Here is a 19,538-nt window from a genome sequence, read left to right on the forward strand (position 1 = left end):
GCTACTATTGGAGATTCTACATGGAATGTTGCTATTCCACTAGCAACATTCCATGTAGAAGGCTGCGCAGGCTTCTGTTTCTGTGAGTCTGACGTCCTGCACGTACGTGCAGGACGTCAGACTCACAGAAGCAAAAGCCTGCGCGGCCACATTGGTGATCTGCAAGGGCCGACTTCTACATGGAATGTTGCTAGTGGAATAGCAACATTCCATGTAGAATCTCAAATAGTAGCAACAGTGGAGGAGTGGCCTAGTGGTTAGGGTGGTGGACTTTGGTCCTGAGGAACTGAGTTCGATTTCCAGCACAGGCAGCTCCTTGTGACTCTGGGCAAGTCACTTAACCCTCCATTGCCCGCCGCATTGAGCCTACCATGAGTGGGAAAGTGCAGGGTACAAATGTAACAAAAAAAAAATGTATTGAGCTATACAGCCGTGTGAAAGCGTGAGTGGGTGTAGGAGAAGATGCCTTTAGAAGCACAGCCAGACCACAGTTTAAAATTGAACAAAACTCTTTAATTGTGTAGATCAAACAAAGGAAAGGCATAGAGAAACCTGTTACTCTCACAGGATTATATATAAAGTAGCTTCGAGTTCAATAGCATACATAAAAAGGGTCTGGTCCTTCAAAGATATATCTTGTGGGAGTACTCAGGAGGTTCAAATTTTCACATGGGGTTTGACTCTACTGGGCTGTGCTGTGGACATAATTATCTTCCCTTGCTGTGGGTCACTCTGTTGATCTACGGATTTGGTTTTTCTTTCCTCTCTTTTGAAAATGAAGAAAGCTGACAGGAAGCACAAAAATGATACAATCTCAAGGCCAAACTGCACACCAATGTATCTAAAGATACAAAAAGAAAAGAGTAAAAAAAAATGACGTGTCCGTTAGTTTTCCAGATACAATTTTCTATTTGTAATTTGACCTGGCGCCCCCAAAAGTTTGTTTATTCAGTGCTATTTTTCTAAATTTCCACAGAGCCTTGTGAATTCTAATCCTTAGCCATCCTTAGCAGGGCCGCCGAGGGGGGGGGCAGGGGGGACAAAATTCCCCGGGCCCGGGTCTCCAAGGGGGGCCCAGCGCTGGAGTCCCCGGTCTCACCCGCCCGCCCTTGGCTCCGTCGACCGTCCACCACCGGGCTGGGCCCCCTGCATTCAAATCACAGCGCCTCACCTCCGTGTGAAAGCGCAGCAGTGGCAAATCGCCTCCCTTCGGGCCTTCCCTCCCTGTGCCCCGCCCTTGTCTGATCTAACTTCCGCGAGGGCGGGACACAGGGAGGGAAGGCCCGAAGGGAGGCGATTTGCCACTGCTGCGCTTTCACACGGAGGTGAGGCGCTGTGATTTGAATGCAGGGGGCCCGTCGACGGGGCCAGGGGTGGGCGGGTGGAGACTGGGGACTGCGGCGGGACCCCGGGAGCGGCCTTGCCCCGTCCCAGTCTCTCGGCAGCCCTGATCCTTAGTAGCATCCCTGTCATCTAATTTAGAATGCCATAAGTGCTGACCAGAGGTTCTCAACCCAGTCCTCAGGTCAACCTAGCCAGTCAGGTTTCAGGATACCCACAATGAATATGCATGAGATATATTTGAATGCATTACCTCCATTGCATACAAATCTATCTAATACATATTCATTGCAGGTATCCTGAAACCTAACTGGCTAAGTTGACCTGAGGACTGGGTTGAGAAACTCTGGTCAGCACGTAGGGCAGCCTATCCTGGCTAGATGTGTCCCGAGGACTGGGTTGAGAACCATTGGTGTAAACTGAGAAATCTTGCAAATCTGAAGTCACATTGAGGGGCATAATCGAACGCGAACGCCCATCTCCATGGGCGTCTATGTCCGAGAACGGGTACGTGAAGGGGCGGGACAGACCATATTTTTGAAAAAAATGGGCGGCCATCTTTTTTTTCAATAATACGGTTTGTGCCAGGCAAATGCAGCGGATATGTGCGAATTTGAGCTGGGCGGTTTCGTTTTTCAGTCATAATGGAAAACAAAGGCGCCCAGCTCAAAAACAAACAAATCCAAGGCATTGGGTCGTGGGAGGGGGCAGGATTCGTAGTGCACTGGTCCCCCTCTCATGCCAGGACACCAACCGGGCACCCTAGGGGGCACTTGTAACAAGTTTAAAAAAAAGTTAAATACCTCCCAAGTCCATAGCTCCCTTCCTTTGGGTGCTGAGCCCCTCAAATCCCCCCCAAAACCCACTGCCCACAACTCTACACCATTACCATAGCCCTTATGGCTGAAGGGGGGCACCTACATGTGGGTACAGTGGGTTTTGGGGACGGTTTGGAGGGCTCCCATTTACCACCATAAGTGTAACAGGTAGGGGGGGAATGGGCCTGGGTGCACCTGGGTGAAGTCCACTGCACCCACTAGCAACTGCTCCAGAGACCTGCATACTGCTGTGATGGAGCTGGGTTTGGCATTTGAGGCTGGCATACAGGCTGGGAAAAAAAGTTGTTAAAGTTGTTTTTTTATGGTGGGAGGGGGTTAGTGACCACTGGGGGAGTCAGGGGTGGTCATCCCCAATTCCCTCCGGTGGTCATCTGGTCATTTAGGGCACTTTTTTGGGACTTGTTCATGAAAAAAAAGGGTCCAAAAATGACCCAAATTCACGCTAAAAACGCCTTTCTTTTTTCGATTATCGGCCGAAGGCGCCCATTTCTGCTAGGCCGATCAACACACCCCAGTCCTGCCTTCACCACACCTCCGACACACCCCCGTCAACTTTGTTCATTCCCGCAACGGAGTGCAGTTGAAGACGCCCAAAATCGGCTTTCGATTATACCGATGGGTGCCTTTGCGAGATGGGTGCCTATCTCCCGATTTGGGTCAAAATCTGGGCGCCCATCACTTTCGAAAATAAGGCTGATTGTGTCAGTCAGAACCTGGAAGAATCTGTTTCTCCATGGACAAGCAGGATAGTGAGTCCTCACAGGTGGGTGATGTTCCAAGACGTATGAAGAGAGACTTGCTGACCTGAACATGTATACCCTGGAGGAAAGGAGGAACAGGGGTGATATGATACAGATGTTCAAATATTTGAAAGGTATTAATCCGTAAACGAATCTTTTCCGGAGATGGGAAGGCGGTAGAACGAGAGGATATGAAATGAGATTGAAGGGGGGCAGACTCAGGAAAGATGTCAGGAAGTATTTTTTCATGGAGAGGGTGGTGGACGCTTGGAATGCCCTCCCGCGGGAGGTGGTGGAGATGAAAACGGTAACGGAGTTCAAACATGCGTGGGATATGCATAGAGTAATCCTGTGCAGAAGGAATGGATCCTCAGAAGCTCAGCTGAAATTGGGTGGCGGAGCAGGTGGGGGGAAGAGGGGTTGGTGGTTGGGAGGCGAGGGTAGGGGAGGGCAGACTTATACAGTCTGTACCAGAGCCGGTGATGGGAGGCGGGACTGGTGGTTGGGAGGCGGGAAATACTGCTGGGCAGACTTATATGGTCTGTGCCCTGAAAAGGACAGGTACAAATTCAAGGTAAGGTATACACATATGAGTTTGTCTTGGGCAGACTGGATGGACCATGCAGGTCTTTTTCTGCCGTCATCTACTATGTTACTATGTATGTTATTGATGGAGCCTAGAATGGGGAAAAACTTCTCCAGCTTCTAAAATTTTTGAAAAGCCTCAACATGCATCCAAGTCACTTCCTACCTGCTGCTATTATGCAGGGGCTACTTCAGTCTTCATCTTTCCATGTACCCAATCAGACATGTGACTTGTACTCCTCGACATAACTTTTTCAATTGCTTTATCTCAATTTTTTTTTTTTATTGTTCATTTATTTATAATTAACAAGCATTACATCTTGTATTTAGAAACACAGAAAAGCAAAAAATATAGAAGAAAAAAAAAAGATACAATTTTTTACTCTTCCTTAGACCACAAAAAGGAGGGAGGGGGACATGTCTAGTAAAAAATAAAGGAAAAAAAGATCTTATATAATAAGAAGTAATAAAGAAAATGGCCTGGCTCATTAATCCACCATAGTATACATTAATCAGTTGTTAAATTATTACGCTGGGGATACATTAAGGACCCGCTTTTGTTCCATGAAAGATTTTAACTGGTCCGGCTCAAAGAAAACATACTTTACATTAAGATACTTCACTATACATTTACAAGGATAGGATAACAAAAACGAGGCTCCAATTGCCCTTGTCTCCTCTCTTAGCGCTAGAAATAACTTTCTCCTGTCTTGGGTAGTTTTAGTTACGTCTGGATAAATCCAGACCCTGGATCCACAAAAAGATTTCATTGAGTTTTTGAAATACATTTTTAATATTGCGTTAAGATCTTGTTCGAAGACTAATGATATCAATAAAGTCTGTCGATGTGAAACTACTGAAAAGGACTGTTCCAAAAACGCTGAAAGATCTTGTATTTCCTGCTTGTTCTCTTGAGAATTAGCTTGATTACTTATCTCCTTCAATTCTCCCTCTTTATTTTTAGGCAAAGGAACATAAAAAATCTTATTGACAGGAGGAATATGAGAAGGGGAATATTGTAGATTTTCAATTAAGTATTTATGAAACAGTTCCATCGGGCTCAAACCAATTATAACAGGAAAACTTAATATCCTTAAGTTCAAGCGCTTATTAAAATTTTCAAGTTGTTCAATCTTTCTTAAAGTCATCAATTTGTCTTTAATCAAAGTCAGTTTCAGCGTCGTTATTTCTGATTGAATCGAATCTATTTTTGAAGTAGTATCTTTTTTAAAGTTATCCATAGTTTCAGTCAAAACATCAACTTTACTTACAAGCAAGGAAGTCTCTTTTACCGTGTTCGCTACAGTTTGAGTCAGTTCTTGGATAGCGGTCCAAATCCGCTCCAGCGTAACCACCTGGGGAGCTTGCTGTTCCACAGTTATCTTCTCAGTCCGTTTTGGGGTGGAGCCGCCACATACAGATCCGCCGCCTTCGACTTCCGAAGCAGCTAGATCCGACATCCACTGCCGACTACGAGCTGGACAAGGTGGTTGATTAATATCCGGCGGGGATAAAGAGATCTCTGAGCCCAAGTGAGCCGTCGCTCCTTCGTCGGCACTCACAGCGGGCAAACTGTCGCCGGAATTAGACGTGGGCTTTGTTGTGAAGCGATCCAGTGTCGTCTGAACCGGCGAAGAGGTAAGAACCGTTGGCGGATGGCTCTTTACCACGCCTTTCCTCTTTGTATGAGGCATTTTTAACAAAGAAAACAAGTTTAAAGTATAAGTCCAGAGAGCTCGAGCACACACAATCAGAGCTGAGCCGCCATCTTGGACACGCCCCCTCAAATTTTTTTTTATTGTGTCACTGTCATGTAGGCGCTCAGTGTTCCTGGAACTTCCTTAGGTAGCACTTTTGGTCTAAGTTTTATTTCTTTTTTTTGCAATCCCCCCCTCTCTCTCTCTCTGGCCTTTTTTTTTTTTAAGTCTCAGGCTCCCCGATCAGATTTACATGTAATCATTGAATCATCTGAATTTGCCATTGTCATTGAAAAAGACATTTACAGTGACATATCCCAGAAAACAAAGTCCCCAGCAGCATTACAAAGTACATCCAGTGTGGCATGACAATATCTATTTTAGATAGTAATAGCTGATGTTTCTGGTGTCTAGAGTCTGATAATGAATCCTTGCAATGTAATTTGTGCTCACAGATGTCAAAGAAAGGTCTTTATTACCATGAACAACAGTGAGAATTAAATTTTGGCATTTCTAAATTCAGTCCATTGATATTGGTTTCAGTGGAATTGGCTTCTATGGGACCAGGAGCTGCATCAGACACAGGGGATGCACCGACATCAAGAATTCATTGAATACCCTCAATATTGGGGACCGATACCCTGTTTCCCCGAAAGTAAGACATCCCCCGAAAATAAGACCTAGTAGAGATTTTCCTGAATTGGTAGATATAAGGCCTCCCCCGAAAGTAAGACCTAGCAAATTTTTGTTTGAAAGCAGGGCCGCCGAGAGCTGGACAAGGCCTCCCCCGGGCCCCCCCCCCACCTGAGGTCGCTGGGCCCCCCCCCCCCCCCCCCCACAACCCACCCTCCGTCGCTCGCGGAACTAACCTTAAACGCCTCCTTTCACCTTCGCAGCAAGCAGCAGCAGGGCAGACCTCTCCTTCCTTCCGTGCCCCGCCCTTGCAGACGTTACGTCAGGCGAGGGCGGGACACGGAAGGAGTGGCCTGCCCTGCTGCTGCTTGCTGCGAAGGTGAAAGGAGGCGTTTAAGGTTAGTTCCGCGAGCGACGGAGGGCGGGCGGGCCACCCCTGATCCAACCCGAATGTTTCCCCGAAAAATAAGACAGCCCCTGAAAATAAGACCTAGTGCATTTTGGGGGGCAAAAATTAATATAAGACAGTGTCTTATTTTCAGGGAAACACGGTAGAAACCATTGGGATCAGGCATCCCCTGAATACGCTGGAAAATGAGGAAGGATCTGTCCTGTTTTTCACTGACATTGAGAATCTGTGATGTTGAAGAATAGGCAAAGGCCTAGATGCATTGACATCACACCCCTCTATAGAATGACTTTGAAAACATTGAATTCTCACAAATAAACAATCTGCAACGAGTGTGTAGTTATAATAAAGAAACTATCAAACACATCACTCAAATATAGTGTCACACTGGGGATTCAGATCTACTACTACTACTACTACTATTTAGCATTTCTATAGCGCTACAAGGCATACGCAGCGCTGCACAAACATAGAAGAAAGACAGTCCCTGCTCAAAGAGCTTACAATCTAATAGACAAAAAATAAATAAAGTAAGCAAATCAAATCAATTAATGTGAACGGGAAGGAAGAGAGGAGGGTAGGTGGAGGCGAGTGGTTACAAGTTGTTACGAGTCAAAAGCAATGTTAAAGAGGTGGGCTTTCAGTCTAGATTTAAAGATGGCCAAGGATGGGGCAAGACGTAGGGGCTCAGGAAGTTTATTCCAGGCGTAGGGTGCAGCGAGACAAAAGGCGCGAAGGATAAAATATATTACATTTTAAAAAATAGCCTCAGTGTAACAGGGAGCCTGACTTTTATGCTCCACTGTACAAAATAACATCACAGGCTTCCACCATCTTCCGAAAAAAAAAAAAAAACAGAGAAAAACTCCCAGAATATTTCAAAAATTGTAAAGAAGTGGGAGAAAAGTCTGTTTAAAAAACAGAAGGGAGGGTAACACAATTTAACACAATACAGATCCAAATACCCACAACACTAAATCTCACTATGAATAGACACTAATTAGCAATCCCTCACTAGACTAAAATCCTCATTCAAGCAGAGAAGCCTTCCTGCAAGTAAACAAAACTCAAAATAGAGCAAAAACTCTTATAACATTGCTAGAATTGCTTAAACTTCCATCCTTACTAATGAATGGTTTCTAATTCTGACAAAAAGTAAACTTTACTTAGCTCAGAACATCCAAATTATCATAGCAGAAGTGCAGCCTCATAGGATTTTCACAGTCTGTGGGGTTTCTCCAAAATTGAAGTGTCCAATTTATATTATCCTTCTGGCGAAAAATGTGTTTGTGTTTGATAGTTTCTTTGAAAACATTGAGGCATCAAGGTCACCAGTGCTCTCGAAGCACCCTTGGACCAGAGGACTGCTCATAAGTCTCAGAAATGGCAGAGCCACAACAGCCTACAAGGACCCAAGACCAAGCCACCAATACTCTCCAAGTGACTCAGGAGAGCATGACACTGCTACTGGTTTCACAATGCCATAGGCATCAGCAGTTTTTGAGCAGGAGCTCAAGAGAAAAACCAACGAATGACTGGAATGCATTCTTCCTTCACACGATGTAGTGGCTTCAGTTCTGTCAATGGCAATGTATTGAGTTATACATAAGAACATAAGCATTGCCATATTGGGGCAGACCGAAGGTCCATCACGCCAAGTATCCTGTTTCCAACAGTGGCCAATCCAGGTCACAAGTACCTTGCAAGATCCCAGAACAGTAAAACAGATGTTAGGCTGCTTATCCTAGAATATGCAGTGGATTTTCCCAAAGTCCATCTTAATAATGGCTTATGGACTTCTCTTTTAGGAGATTATCCAAACCTTTTTAAAACCCTGCTAAGCTAACTGCTTTTACCCCATTCTCTGGCAATGAATTCCACGGTTTAATTACTTGTTGAGCGAAGAAATATTTTCTCAGATTCGTTTTAAATTTACTACTTAGTAGCTTGTTTGCGTGCCCCTTAGTAGTATACAGTTGTGTGATAACATGAGCAGGCACAGGGTAAGAATCCTTTAGATGCAGAGTCAAATCATGGTTTAAAAGTGAACAAAACTGTTTAATTGTGTTGTTCAAAGGAAAACATAAAGAAGCCTGTTCCTGTCACAGGTTGTTTGCTTAGGATTATAGATAAAGTAGCTTAGAGTTCAATAGCAAGCAAAAAGGGGTCTGGTTGATACTGCATGGTTACTCCTCTGGTCATTCAAATGAAAATCTTGTGATTGTAGTCTGGAGGTCTGCTTCTTCGTGTTCTGGGCTTCACTGTCTTTCCCTAGCCATAGGATCATTTTCCCCCTTGCTGAACCACAGCCTCCTGGCTAAGGTTTCCAGCCGCTGGTTGTGCGCTAGTGCTGACCTAGCCCATTCACTTTGAACGGGCTATGTCGGCAATGCCGTGCGGAAGTCGCTAGCATGGCTTAGTAAACAGACCCCTTAGTATATAGCAGAATATAAATTCTGTTGTTTTTTTTATTGTATTATATTGTATAGTGCAGTGGTTCTCAGACCTGGTCCTGGAGGCACCCCAGCCAGTCAGGTTTTCAAGATGCCCACAATAAATATTCATGAGATAGATTTGCATGCACTCAGTCTGCTGCCCCTCACTACCTTTCTACCCTCATCTCCCCTTACGTTCCCGCCCGTAACCTCCGTTCACAGGACAAATCCCTCCTCTCAGTACCCTTCTCCACCACCGCCAACTCCAGGCTCCGCTCATTCTGCCTCGCCTCACCCTATGCTTGGAACAACCTTCCTGAGCCCTTACGCCAAGCCCCCTCCCTGCCCGTCTTCAAGTCTTTGGTTAAAGCCCACCTCTTCAATGCTGCGTTCGGCACCTAACTCTTACCGTTCAGTAAATCCAGACTGCCCCAATTTGACCGCCCCTATCGGACTGACCGTTCACTTGTCTCTTAGATTGTAAGCTCTTTGAGCAGGGATCGTCCCTCTATGTTTAAATTGTACAGCGCTGCGTAACCCTTGTAGCGCTTTAGAAATGTTAAGTAGTAGTAGTAGTAGTAATGTAAGTCTCTCTCATGAATATTCATTGTGGGTATCCTGAAAACCTGAATGGCTGGGGTGCCTCCAGGATCAGGTTTGGGAACCACTGTCCTCCAGGCTCCATAGGCAGGGCAGAGAGAAGGGAAAAGGGAGAATGAAAAAGACTGGAGGACGATCCCAGGTTGTTTCCAGTGAAGGTTCATGTCTCTGTAGGTTTGGGTTTAGGTTGCTTGTGTCATAGTTGTTGAGTTGTTGAGTTAGGGTGTTCAGCGCAGCGGTGGGGGAACACAACTTCCCACTGCTCTACTAAACTGCTGGTACCCAAGTGGCCCCCAAAGGGTTCAGAAGCAAGGAGTAGGAAGGGTAGGCTCTTCTCAAAAACCGGAGGAGACGTAATGGTGAAAATCAAATCTTTATTGCCAGAAAGTCAGAGATGACTCGACACAGCAGCCGTGTTTCGGCGCTTCACACGCTTTCCTCAGGATTACAACGACCAGGGGACACTCAATGAAATTACGCGGAAATATTTTCATAACAAATTGGAGGAAATTCTTTTTTTTCATTCAAAGAATAGGTAAGCAAAGGAAGTCGTTGCCCGAGGATTTGGTAACAGCAGTTGGAAGCTCCTGCCACAGGGAATATATACTTTCCCTGGACACGCTAACTGCAGGGCAAAGCAGAAATGTTGACCAACTTTAGCCAGGTCTGGCCAGAATGCAGACGTGTACCCATTATGCTAACAAGTCTGTACTTTGTTCTCAATGGACTCTGCAAGGTACAGTCAGTGGCGTACCAAGGGGGGGGGCAGTGGGGGTGGTCCACCCCGGGTGCACGCCGCTGGGGGTGTGCCGCGCGCCTGTCAGCGCTTCGTTTTCATGCACAGGGAGCATGAAAATGAAGAACCGGCAGGCGCGCGGCACCCCCCCCCCCCAGCGGCATGCACCCGGGGGGGTTCTTTCGCCGGGGGGATCGGGGGTTCTTTCACCAGGGGGGGCGTCGCACTGTTCCGGAGGGGCGCTGCACCCGGGGGGCGGGGTGCATCGGCGATCCGCCCCGGGTGTCAGCCCCCCCCCCCCCCCAGGAACGCCACTGTATACAGTGTCACAAAATTTCATGTAGGGGTTTCACTTGCCACAGACTGGTGCCAGTCTCTGCCGTTTATCACTGTGGCTACGACTTTTGGCACCAAATATTGTTCTCTAATGGGAGCATGAAGGTGCTGCCTGTACTGCTTGCCGACATGCCTAACATTTTCTCTGTTGCATCCCCACTGCCTTTTCGCTTCTGGTACTCCCTTCCATCCATCTTTTTCACCATTTTATTCCGCCAATAAAAAAACAGTACATTACACTGGAGTAGAAAAGTTCATTCCAGCCATGGATCAGAGAGGGTAATTAACCCCTTAATGAAGAGCGCCAACCTGTAAAATCTCTGTCAAAACCTGTTGCTGCCAAAACCCATATAACTTTGCCTCCAAAATATTCTTTACTGGGATGACCAGGTTCAGGACAGCCCTTCTTCGTGGCATCCTGGAACGTCTTCAGGACTTCTATAACTTATTTCATATTTAGCCAATCTCCATGCCCCAGGGGGCTTTCACTAGGGTTACCCTATGTCCGGATTTACCCGGACATGTTCTCTTTTTGAGGGCATGTCCGGGCAACCGAGTGGGTTTTGCCAATCTGCCCATTTGTCCAGTTGGTGGGCGGGCTGTCCTAGGACGGCCCGCCCACCAGCTTGCCCGTTGGTCCAGAAATCCGGACAAATGGGCAGATTGCTATCCTCCCCTCCCCTTACTTACTAGTGTCCTGGTGGTCTAGTGACCTCTTCCGCCTTCGGGGCAGGAAAGACCCCCCTCTTTCTTGCCCGGAGCGCTGCCCTGCATGCATCTTTCCTGCTGCTGATCCTCGGCGCCGATTCAAAATAGCCGCCGAGAGTTGAAGTGGCCTCGTGAGACTTCAACTCTCGGTGGCCATTTTGAATCGGCGCCGAGGATCAGCGACAGGAAGGATGCATGCAGGCAGCGCTCCGGGCAGGAAAGAGGGGGCTCTTTCCTGCCCCGAAGAGGTCACTAGACCACCAGGGCAGTAGTAAGGTAATGGGAGGGGGGGGGTGACGGGGAGGGGGGGCGATAGGGTATGTGACAGGAGGGAGGGGAAATGTGACAGAGGGCGGAGTGAGGGTGTGAAAGGGGATGGGGCAGCGTGTGAAAGGGGCAGGGTGGGGTGTGTGATGGGGGCGGGACATGTGTCCTCCTTTTGGGGGGACAAAATATGGTAACCCTAGCTTTCACTAGCAATCATGCTCTACAATATATATGACAGAGAACTAACCTCTTCGGCATCTGATAAGGGTTCCATCTGGTGCTACCATCCTGAATGAGCTAGTGCACAGGTGCCCCTGCTGCTTCCCACTTCTTCTGCAGCTCATGCCCATCCTTCAGATTCTGGTCGAAATGCCCTGCTTTTTTCACTACTTCTCAGTACCTCTTTTTTGGGTTTTTTTTTGCCGAAAATGGACGTGTGGCAAAATCAAAATTGCCACGCATCCATTTTGGGTCTCAGACCTTACCGCCAGCCATTGACCTAGCGGTAAAGAATCTGGGCGGTCATGGCCTACGCGCGTCAAATGCCACTCGGCGCATGTCTGTTTCGTGCGCCAGAAAATAAAAAAATATTTTGCGGACGCGCCGCCAAAATTGAAATTACCGCTAGGGCCACTCGGCCACCGGGCAGTGACTCCAATTTGCCACGCATTCGGCGCACGTAGTAAAAAAAGGCCCTCAACCCTCCTTTGACCCAGGTACAACAGTAGTACAATGTACTATTTAGATTGTGAGCTCTCTAGGGACAGTCCCAGTACCTGTAAAATGAAACTTAACCGCTTAGGTCTAAGCAGTATAGAAACACTTAAAAGAATGAACGGCAGTGGAAGAAAAGAGATTTGAACCTTGGTTTTCCTGCTCTAACCACTAGGCACTCCAAGCAGATAATCCTACCTGCTTCTGAAGAGATTGTTATCATAGTACAGACAAGCTGAGGCGTCCTCACATTTCTCTCCCCACTTTATACAAGTGCTGTCAATGATATGGCCATAAAATGCAGGTCCTGGCATCCAAGCTAAGAAAAAACAAGAAATTACAGAAGATAAATCACTATAGAGGCATTTTGTTATAAATGAACATTCGTTATTACCAAAGGGGTCTGGGAACTTGAAAACAGTACTGGTTTCATTTGGTTTATATTTTGCTAATAGATTTCCACATGTATATACTCCTTTTTGCTGGAATGATTTAATCTTTATCATCAGAGAACAAAACTGAAAAACATCAAACAACTCTGTATTGGCAATTGACTCTAGGCTTGTGCATTCATTTGAAACTTAACAGGGCATTTTAACTAAATGTCCCTTTTGATGTCATTTTGTTTTAAAAATTAAGCAAAAGAAAACCAAACGACACTGTTCATTTCTATTACTTTTCATTTTAACCTTCAGGCCCCAGCCATGAACAAAACAAAATAAAGCCCTCCAGGGTCCCTGAATGCAGCCCCCCCCCCCCTCGGAACCCTGTCAGACTACAGCCTCTTACCCTTTTTATATCTTCACCTAAGACTGATCTCCAGTCCAGTGGCGTTCCTAGGGTGGCTGATACCCGGGGCGGATCGCCGATGCGCCCCCCCCCCCCCCGGCAAAAGGCCCCCCCCCGGTGCAGTGTCACCCCCCCACCCCCGGCGAAAGGCCAACTCCCCCCCTGGTGAAAGGACACCTCCCCCAGGGTGCATTTTTACCTGCTGGGGGGGGGGGGTGCCGCGCGCCTGTCTGCTTCGCTCGTTCCATGCTCCCTCTGCCCCGGAACAGGAAGTAACCTGTTCCGGGGCAGAGGGAACACAGAACGAGCGGAGCAGACAGGCGCGCGGCACCCCCCCCCCCCCAGCGGTGTGCACCCGGGGCGGACCGCACCCACCGCCCCCCCCCCCCAGGAACGCCACTGCTCCAGTCACTCCCACCCTACCAGAATAATATGAAAAAGAGGTGCTAATCAACTTGAGGCTGGCACCGTCCAAAATTCTACAAATAATAAGTGGGGTAGAGCGGACAGATGTGAAGCATTTGTTTACGCTTTCTAACAATAATAGAACCAGGGGACACAAGATGAAATTAGAATATGGTAGGTTTAAAACAAATTGGAGAAAGTTTTTCTTTACTCAGTGTGTGGTTAGACTCTGGAACTCATTGCCGGAGAAGGTAGTGATGGCAGCTGGCCTTGCTGAGTTTAAAGGGGGTCTGGATAGATTCCTGAAGGAAAAGTCCATTGATCGTTATTAAATTTGGGGGGTTTTTGCCAGGTTCTTGGGACCTGGATTGGCCGCTGTCGGAGACGGAGTGCTGGGCTTGATGGATCTTTGGTCTTTTCCCAGCGTGGCAGTGCTTATGTACTTGAAGCTGGCACCGTCCAAAATTCAAGTGGGGAATACAGCCATTTTTGAAACAGAAAATGGCTATTTTCTGGATGTTTTGTGCTCAAAATGTTTATCTATTTGGTCCATTAAAAAAAAAAAAAAACGTCCACATGCAAAATGCAGAACATCAAGCCTTGAGGGCCAACATTTTTACTAGACTGGTCCCCCAAACATCCCAAGAGAGCAGTGGGGCACCCTGGGGGGCACTGTTATGAACTTCATATAAATGCTCCAAGGTATACATCTCACTGTTACTCCTTTATCTTGTCTGCTGAGCCCTTCAATACCCACCAAAAACCCACTGCTCCCAACTGTATACCACTACAACAGTACTTATGGATGAAGGGGGCACCTATATGTGGGTACAGTAGGTTTCTGGTAAGTCTGAGCGGGCTCACAGTTTTCACAAGTGTAACAGGTAGGGGGAGGTATGGGCCTGGGTCCACCTGTCTACTGTGTGCTGCACCGAGGGACCTGCATGCTGCTCTAATAGGCCTGGCCATTACATCTGAAGTTGTCATAGAGGCTGGTAAGTAATATTTGTATTCACATTCTTTAGGGGTAGGAGGTGGTCAGTGACCATTGGGGGAGTAAGGGGGGGGGGGTCATCCATGATTCTCTCCAGTGGTTATCTGGTCATTTAGTGCACCTTGTTGCTTATTATTCTAAAAACAGGTCTAGACCAAAACGTTGAAATTTCAACCCTAGAATCAGGGGCGTAGCCAGACACCCAAGTTTGGGTGGGCCTGGACCCAAGGTGGGTGGGCAGAACTCCACCTTGTCCTACAAGTGATTTGGTTTCTCCCTCTCTCGCCTGCATGCCATATGGACTTTCAAACATCCCCTCTCCTCCGTATACCTTTTAAATAGCAGATTTTCATCGGCAGCAAACAGTTGTTGGGAGTTTTTGGCTGGTGGGGCTTGGGGTCCCTGCCAGCCACATTATAGGTGTGCTGCTACTTGGTGGGCCTGAACCTAAAGTGGGTGGGCCTGGGCCCACCCCAGCCCACCCTTGGCTACGCCATTGCCCTAGATGTTTTCGCTTTGTTCCATTATGGCTGTAAAAGTGTTAGGAACCCCCTTATCCCTGCCCTGAAATGCCCCTGACACATCCCCTTGTGATTTGGACAAACTGTAGATGAATTGCATAGGTAAACGTCTGCAAAACAGGTTTCGAAAATACTGATTTGCACATTTTTGTGAGAAAAACATCCAAATGCTAGACGTTTTGCACCTTCAAAAATGAGCCCCGTGGAGGGGCATAATCGAACGGGGTACCCAAGTTGTCATGAAGATGTCCTCGCAGGACGGCCCCGTAAAGGGGCGGGGCAACCCGTATTATCAAAACAAGATGGGTGTCCATCTATCGTTTCGATAATACGGTCGAGGACGCCCAAATCATGAAATTTAGGTCGACCTTAGAGATGGTCGTCCTTAGGTCATTTTTGAGATGGTCGTCCCCAGTTTTCGGCGATAATGGAAACCAAGGACGCCCATCTCAAAAATGGCCAAATCCAAGTCATTTGGTCATGGGAGGAGCCAGCATTCGTAGTGCACTGGACACCACACCACATGCCAGAACACCAACCTAGCACCCTAGGGGGCACTGCAGTGGACTTCACAAATTGCTCCCAGGTGCATAGCTCCCTTACCTTTGGTGCTGAGCCCCCCAACCCCCCCTCCAAAACCCACTCCCCACAACTGTACACCACTACCATAGCCCTAAGGGGTGCAGGGGGGCACCTAGATGTGGGTACAGTGAGGTTCTGGTGGGTTTTAGAGGGCTTACATTTACCACCACAAGTGTAACAGGTAGGGGGGGATGGGCCTGGGTCCGTGTGCCTGAAGTGCACTGCACCCACTAAAAACTGCTCCGGGGACCTGCATACTGCTGTGATGGAGCTGGGTATGACATTTGAGGCTGGCATAGAAGCTGGCAAAAATGTTTTCAAATTTTTGGGGGGTGGGAGGGGGTTGGTGACCACCAGGGCCGTGCCAACACGGTAAGCGGGGTAAGCACCGCAGGGGGGCGCCAACCTCTGGAGGGTGCCCAGGTCCATTCACTTGCAAAATCTTTTACCTGAAGTTGTGATTCTCCTCTCTCCCCTACCCTTCCCTCTCCGCGTCAGAAAGTGAAGTCAGCCCAGCAGTGCTAACTGAGGCAGACACCTCTGCTGAAGTTGCTTAAAAAAATACAACCAGTGCTATATATGTCTTTGGTGTGGGAACAACTTCTCATTCGGGGTGAGCTTGAAGTGAACAACATTCAAATTAAAGAGAACAGGTTTGGAGGGAGGTGTGCAAGTGAGACTGGGGAGAAATAAAAAATAAATAGTGTAATTGTTTGTTAAAATCTGTAAGTGGTTCAAAGTTTTTGTTTTTTTTCTCTGAGCATGTACACTGAGAGGAGGGCATGACTGCAATGATGTGTGCATAATTATCTTATCAGGTAACCTGAGATATCTACAGCTAAAAGCCATTTCATTGGCTGATGGTTCAAACAGTAGGTTCAAAGAGGAAGTTTAGCTGTGAAGAGCTGGTAAGTGAAAATCTGATTGCTTAATCTGTTCTGGGTTCACATATATGCTGTAATATTCTGCTTTAGCTTTCTTTATGTTGTGTGTATATGTCCTTATAGCTTTTCTCCATATAGTTTTATGTCTGTTTTGTTTTTGGCCCATGTTCTTTCAAGTTTCCTACACAGTTTTTTCATGCTCATCATTAAACCAGGGACATGGTCGTTTTTTATTTTTTGTTTTCATTTTGAGTGGTGCTATTTTGTTTAGTGTGTTTTTGCTTGCTTCATCCCAATTGATCTTCAAGGTCCTGAAAGGAAATGGCCCCGAGTATCTGAAGAATAGGATGATCCTCCACACACTGCCAAGGACACTAAGGTCCTCCCAAGGACTTTCACTAACTACACCCTCTCCAAAAGACATTACACGATGTGATACCCGCAAGCGAGCCTTCTCCGGAGTAGCCCCTGCACTCTGGAATGCATTGCCTGAAAGGCTCTGCTTAACACAAGACTACCTCTACTTCAGGAAGCAGGTGAAAGCTTGGCTCTTCAACCAAGCCCTTAATGGAAGAAGTAACTAACTTGTTAGTCTCCCTCACACACACAAGGATTGACTCAGTCTGCACATACTGCAGCGGGACATGTTTATCCACTCCTACCCTAGCTGAGATCATATTAAACCATCTCTCTGTCCTCACGTGCAACTTTCTTCAAATCAGTCACCTTACTTTCTAATTCTTCCTACTTTCTTACTCATCTATATGTTACAACTTTGCCTTACCCTTCACTACCAATTATAATGTTCTAGTACATATTGTGTTGTCATTGCAAGTAGTATACCATGCCATATTTTGTATTGTTGTTTGAATATTTTTACTGCTCTACATGCCTACTGTTCATGTTTGATCTATTCTTAATGTACACCGCCTTGAGTGAATTCCTTCAAAAAGGCGGTAAATAAATCCTAATAAATAAAATAAATATACAGCAGCCTACACCTTTAATTTATTTTTATTTCTAAGGTGTATTTTTCAATATGTTGAATCTGATTTGCAACATTCTTCTGTTCAAAGACTGGTTTTGCACTGGATTTCTCCTTCTCCAGTGAACTCAACAGCACCCCAACACCTTTAATGAATGTTAATTTCACTCCTACCGTGACTCTGGAGCCAGGACCGTGCTGCTGGCAGGCAATAGGAGGAGCCATCTGTCACGGTGCAGGAAGCATTGCGGGACCCGCTTTGAGCAGGCTGCCAGCGAGCCTCGAAGTGATGTCAAGACACCATGGTGGAGCGGGGCATTTAACCCCATCATTCTCAGACCTGGACGCTCATGCGTGGTTAGCTTTCCCAGCAACTTCTGCTTCCTGTGGGTCCTAAGATGCGGTCTCCCTCCTGTTCTGCCTCGCCTGGCTTGCTGAGCCTGGTTCAGCTTCCAGCGTCTGTCTGTGAGCGGGTCCCAGCATAGCTTCCAGCTTCTGTGAGTGAGTTCCAGTACAGCCTCCTGCTTTGGTGCATGAACGAGTTCTGGCTGCCTGCTTTTGTGAATGATTAGGTTCCTAAGAAGCAGTGGCGTAGCTACGTGGGGCCTGAGGGGGCCGGGGCCCCCGCAGATTCACCCCAGGACCCCCCTCCCGGCGAACCCGCCCCCGCCGCCGCCTACCTTTACTTTTGCTGGCGGGGGATCCCACTCCCCGCCAGCCGACGTCTTCTCAGTCCTTCCTGCTCTTCAATTTGTTTGCTGACATTGAGTGGCCTAGTGGTTAGAGTGGTGGACTTTGGTCCTGGGGAACTGGGTTCGATTTCCACTGCAGCTCCTTGTGACTCTGGGCAAGTCACTTAACCCTCCATTGCCCCAGGTACAAATAAGTACCTGTATACAATATGTAAGCTGCATTGAGCCTGCCATGAGTGGGAAAGCGAGGGTACAAATGTAACAACAACATGGAATGTTGCTACTATTGGAGATTCTAGATGGAATGTTGCTACTATTGAGATTCTGTTGCTACTATTTGAGATTCTACATGGAATGTTGCTATTCCACTAGCAACATTCCATGTAGAAGCCCGCCCTTGCAGGTCAGCCACGCGGCCACGCAAGCTTCTGTTTCTGTGAGTCTGACATCCTGCACGTACGTGCAGGACGTCAGACTCACAGAAACAGAAGCCCGCGCAGCCACATTGAGTGGCCTAGTGGTTACAGTGGTGGACTTTGGTCCTGGGGAACTGGGTTTGATTTCCACTGCAGCTCCTTGTGACTCTGGGCAAGTCACTTAACCCTCCATTGCCCCAGGTACAAATAAGTACCTGTATACAATATGTAAGCTGCATTGAGCCTGCCATGAGTGGGAAAGCGCGGGGTACAAATGTAATAAAAAAAAAAATTAGGGAGAATGTAACTTCATTGTTTCTTCACTAATCTGATGAACACATGAGAACTATCAAAAGCTTGTCAAAGATACAATAACTTAACCCCCCCCCCCCCCCCCACAAAAAAAAAGCATCACCTAAACTTGGTTGTTGACTCATTTCCACATGAAAAACAGGGGCATATTTATTTATTTATAGCATTTATATCCCACAATTTCCCACCCACGGGCAGGCTCAATGTGGCTTACAACAGTCTGTAAAAACATACATCAAGTCAGCAAACAAACAATCAGTTTCTTAGAAGTGTAAGAGCGAAAGGGTAAAAGCAAAGAAGGGAAAAAGAGTTGTGGTGATCAATATGACGCCTTGACAGAGACAGTTCAAAAGTAAGAAATGCCAGGCGGGATTTGAGCGTAGGCTCTTCCAAATAAAAAGGTCTTGAGGCGTTTTTTGAAGGTCGGGTGATCAGGAGTAAGTTTCACCAATTTAGGTAGACCATTCCACAGATGAGCGCTAGTATAGGAGAAGGTGGATGCGTAGGTGGTCTTGTACTTGAGGCCACTAGATACTGGGTAATGGAGATTTAGGTACGAACGAGCTGATCTGTGAGAGTTCCTAGGTGGCGAGTTGATTAGGGTGTCCATATATGCTGGGGCTTCACCATAGATGACTTTATACACCAGAGTACAAATTTTAAAAGTGATTCGGTCCTTGACAGGCAATGAGTTTTCTCAGTATTGAGCTTGAATTGAAATGAGTTGGCCCAATCTAGCATGGTGTGCAATCCAAGTCTTATTTCATTGGTGATCTCTGCATAAGTAAACGGGTGGAGACCCAGTTTGGATAGGGCTGTGGCCAGAGCAATCAACATTATGTTGAAGAGAGTTGGCAAAAGTGGGGAGCCCTGTGGCACACCGCAGTCTGCCTTCCAAAGAGGAGATAAGGATATATT

General features: G+C 47.0%; 1 protein-coding gene across 1 annotated transcript in view; it reads right to left on the bottom strand.

The window, feature by feature from the left end:
* Positions 1 to 657: 657 nt before the first annotated feature.
* Positions 658 to 19,538, bottom strand: part of LOC115468216 (solute carrier organic anion transporter family member 2B1-like) — a 143,423-nt gene continuing 124,542 nt past the window's right edge. Inside the window, exons 15-16 of the mRNA XM_030199750.1 lie at positions 12,239 to 12,359; positions 658 to 841 (exon numbers count right to left, since the gene is read on the bottom strand). Coding sequence (XP_030055610.1) covers positions 658 to 841; positions 12,239 to 12,359 — 305 coding nt within the window. The remainder of the gene's footprint in view (positions 842 to 12,238; positions 12,360 to 19,538) is intronic.

This window comes from Microcaecilia unicolor, chromosome 4, assembly GCF_901765095.1.
Source record: "Microcaecilia unicolor chromosome 4, aMicUni1.1, whole genome shotgun sequence".
NCBI classification, from domain to species: domain Eukaryota; kingdom Metazoa; phylum Chordata; class Amphibia; order Gymnophiona; family Siphonopidae; genus Microcaecilia; species Microcaecilia unicolor.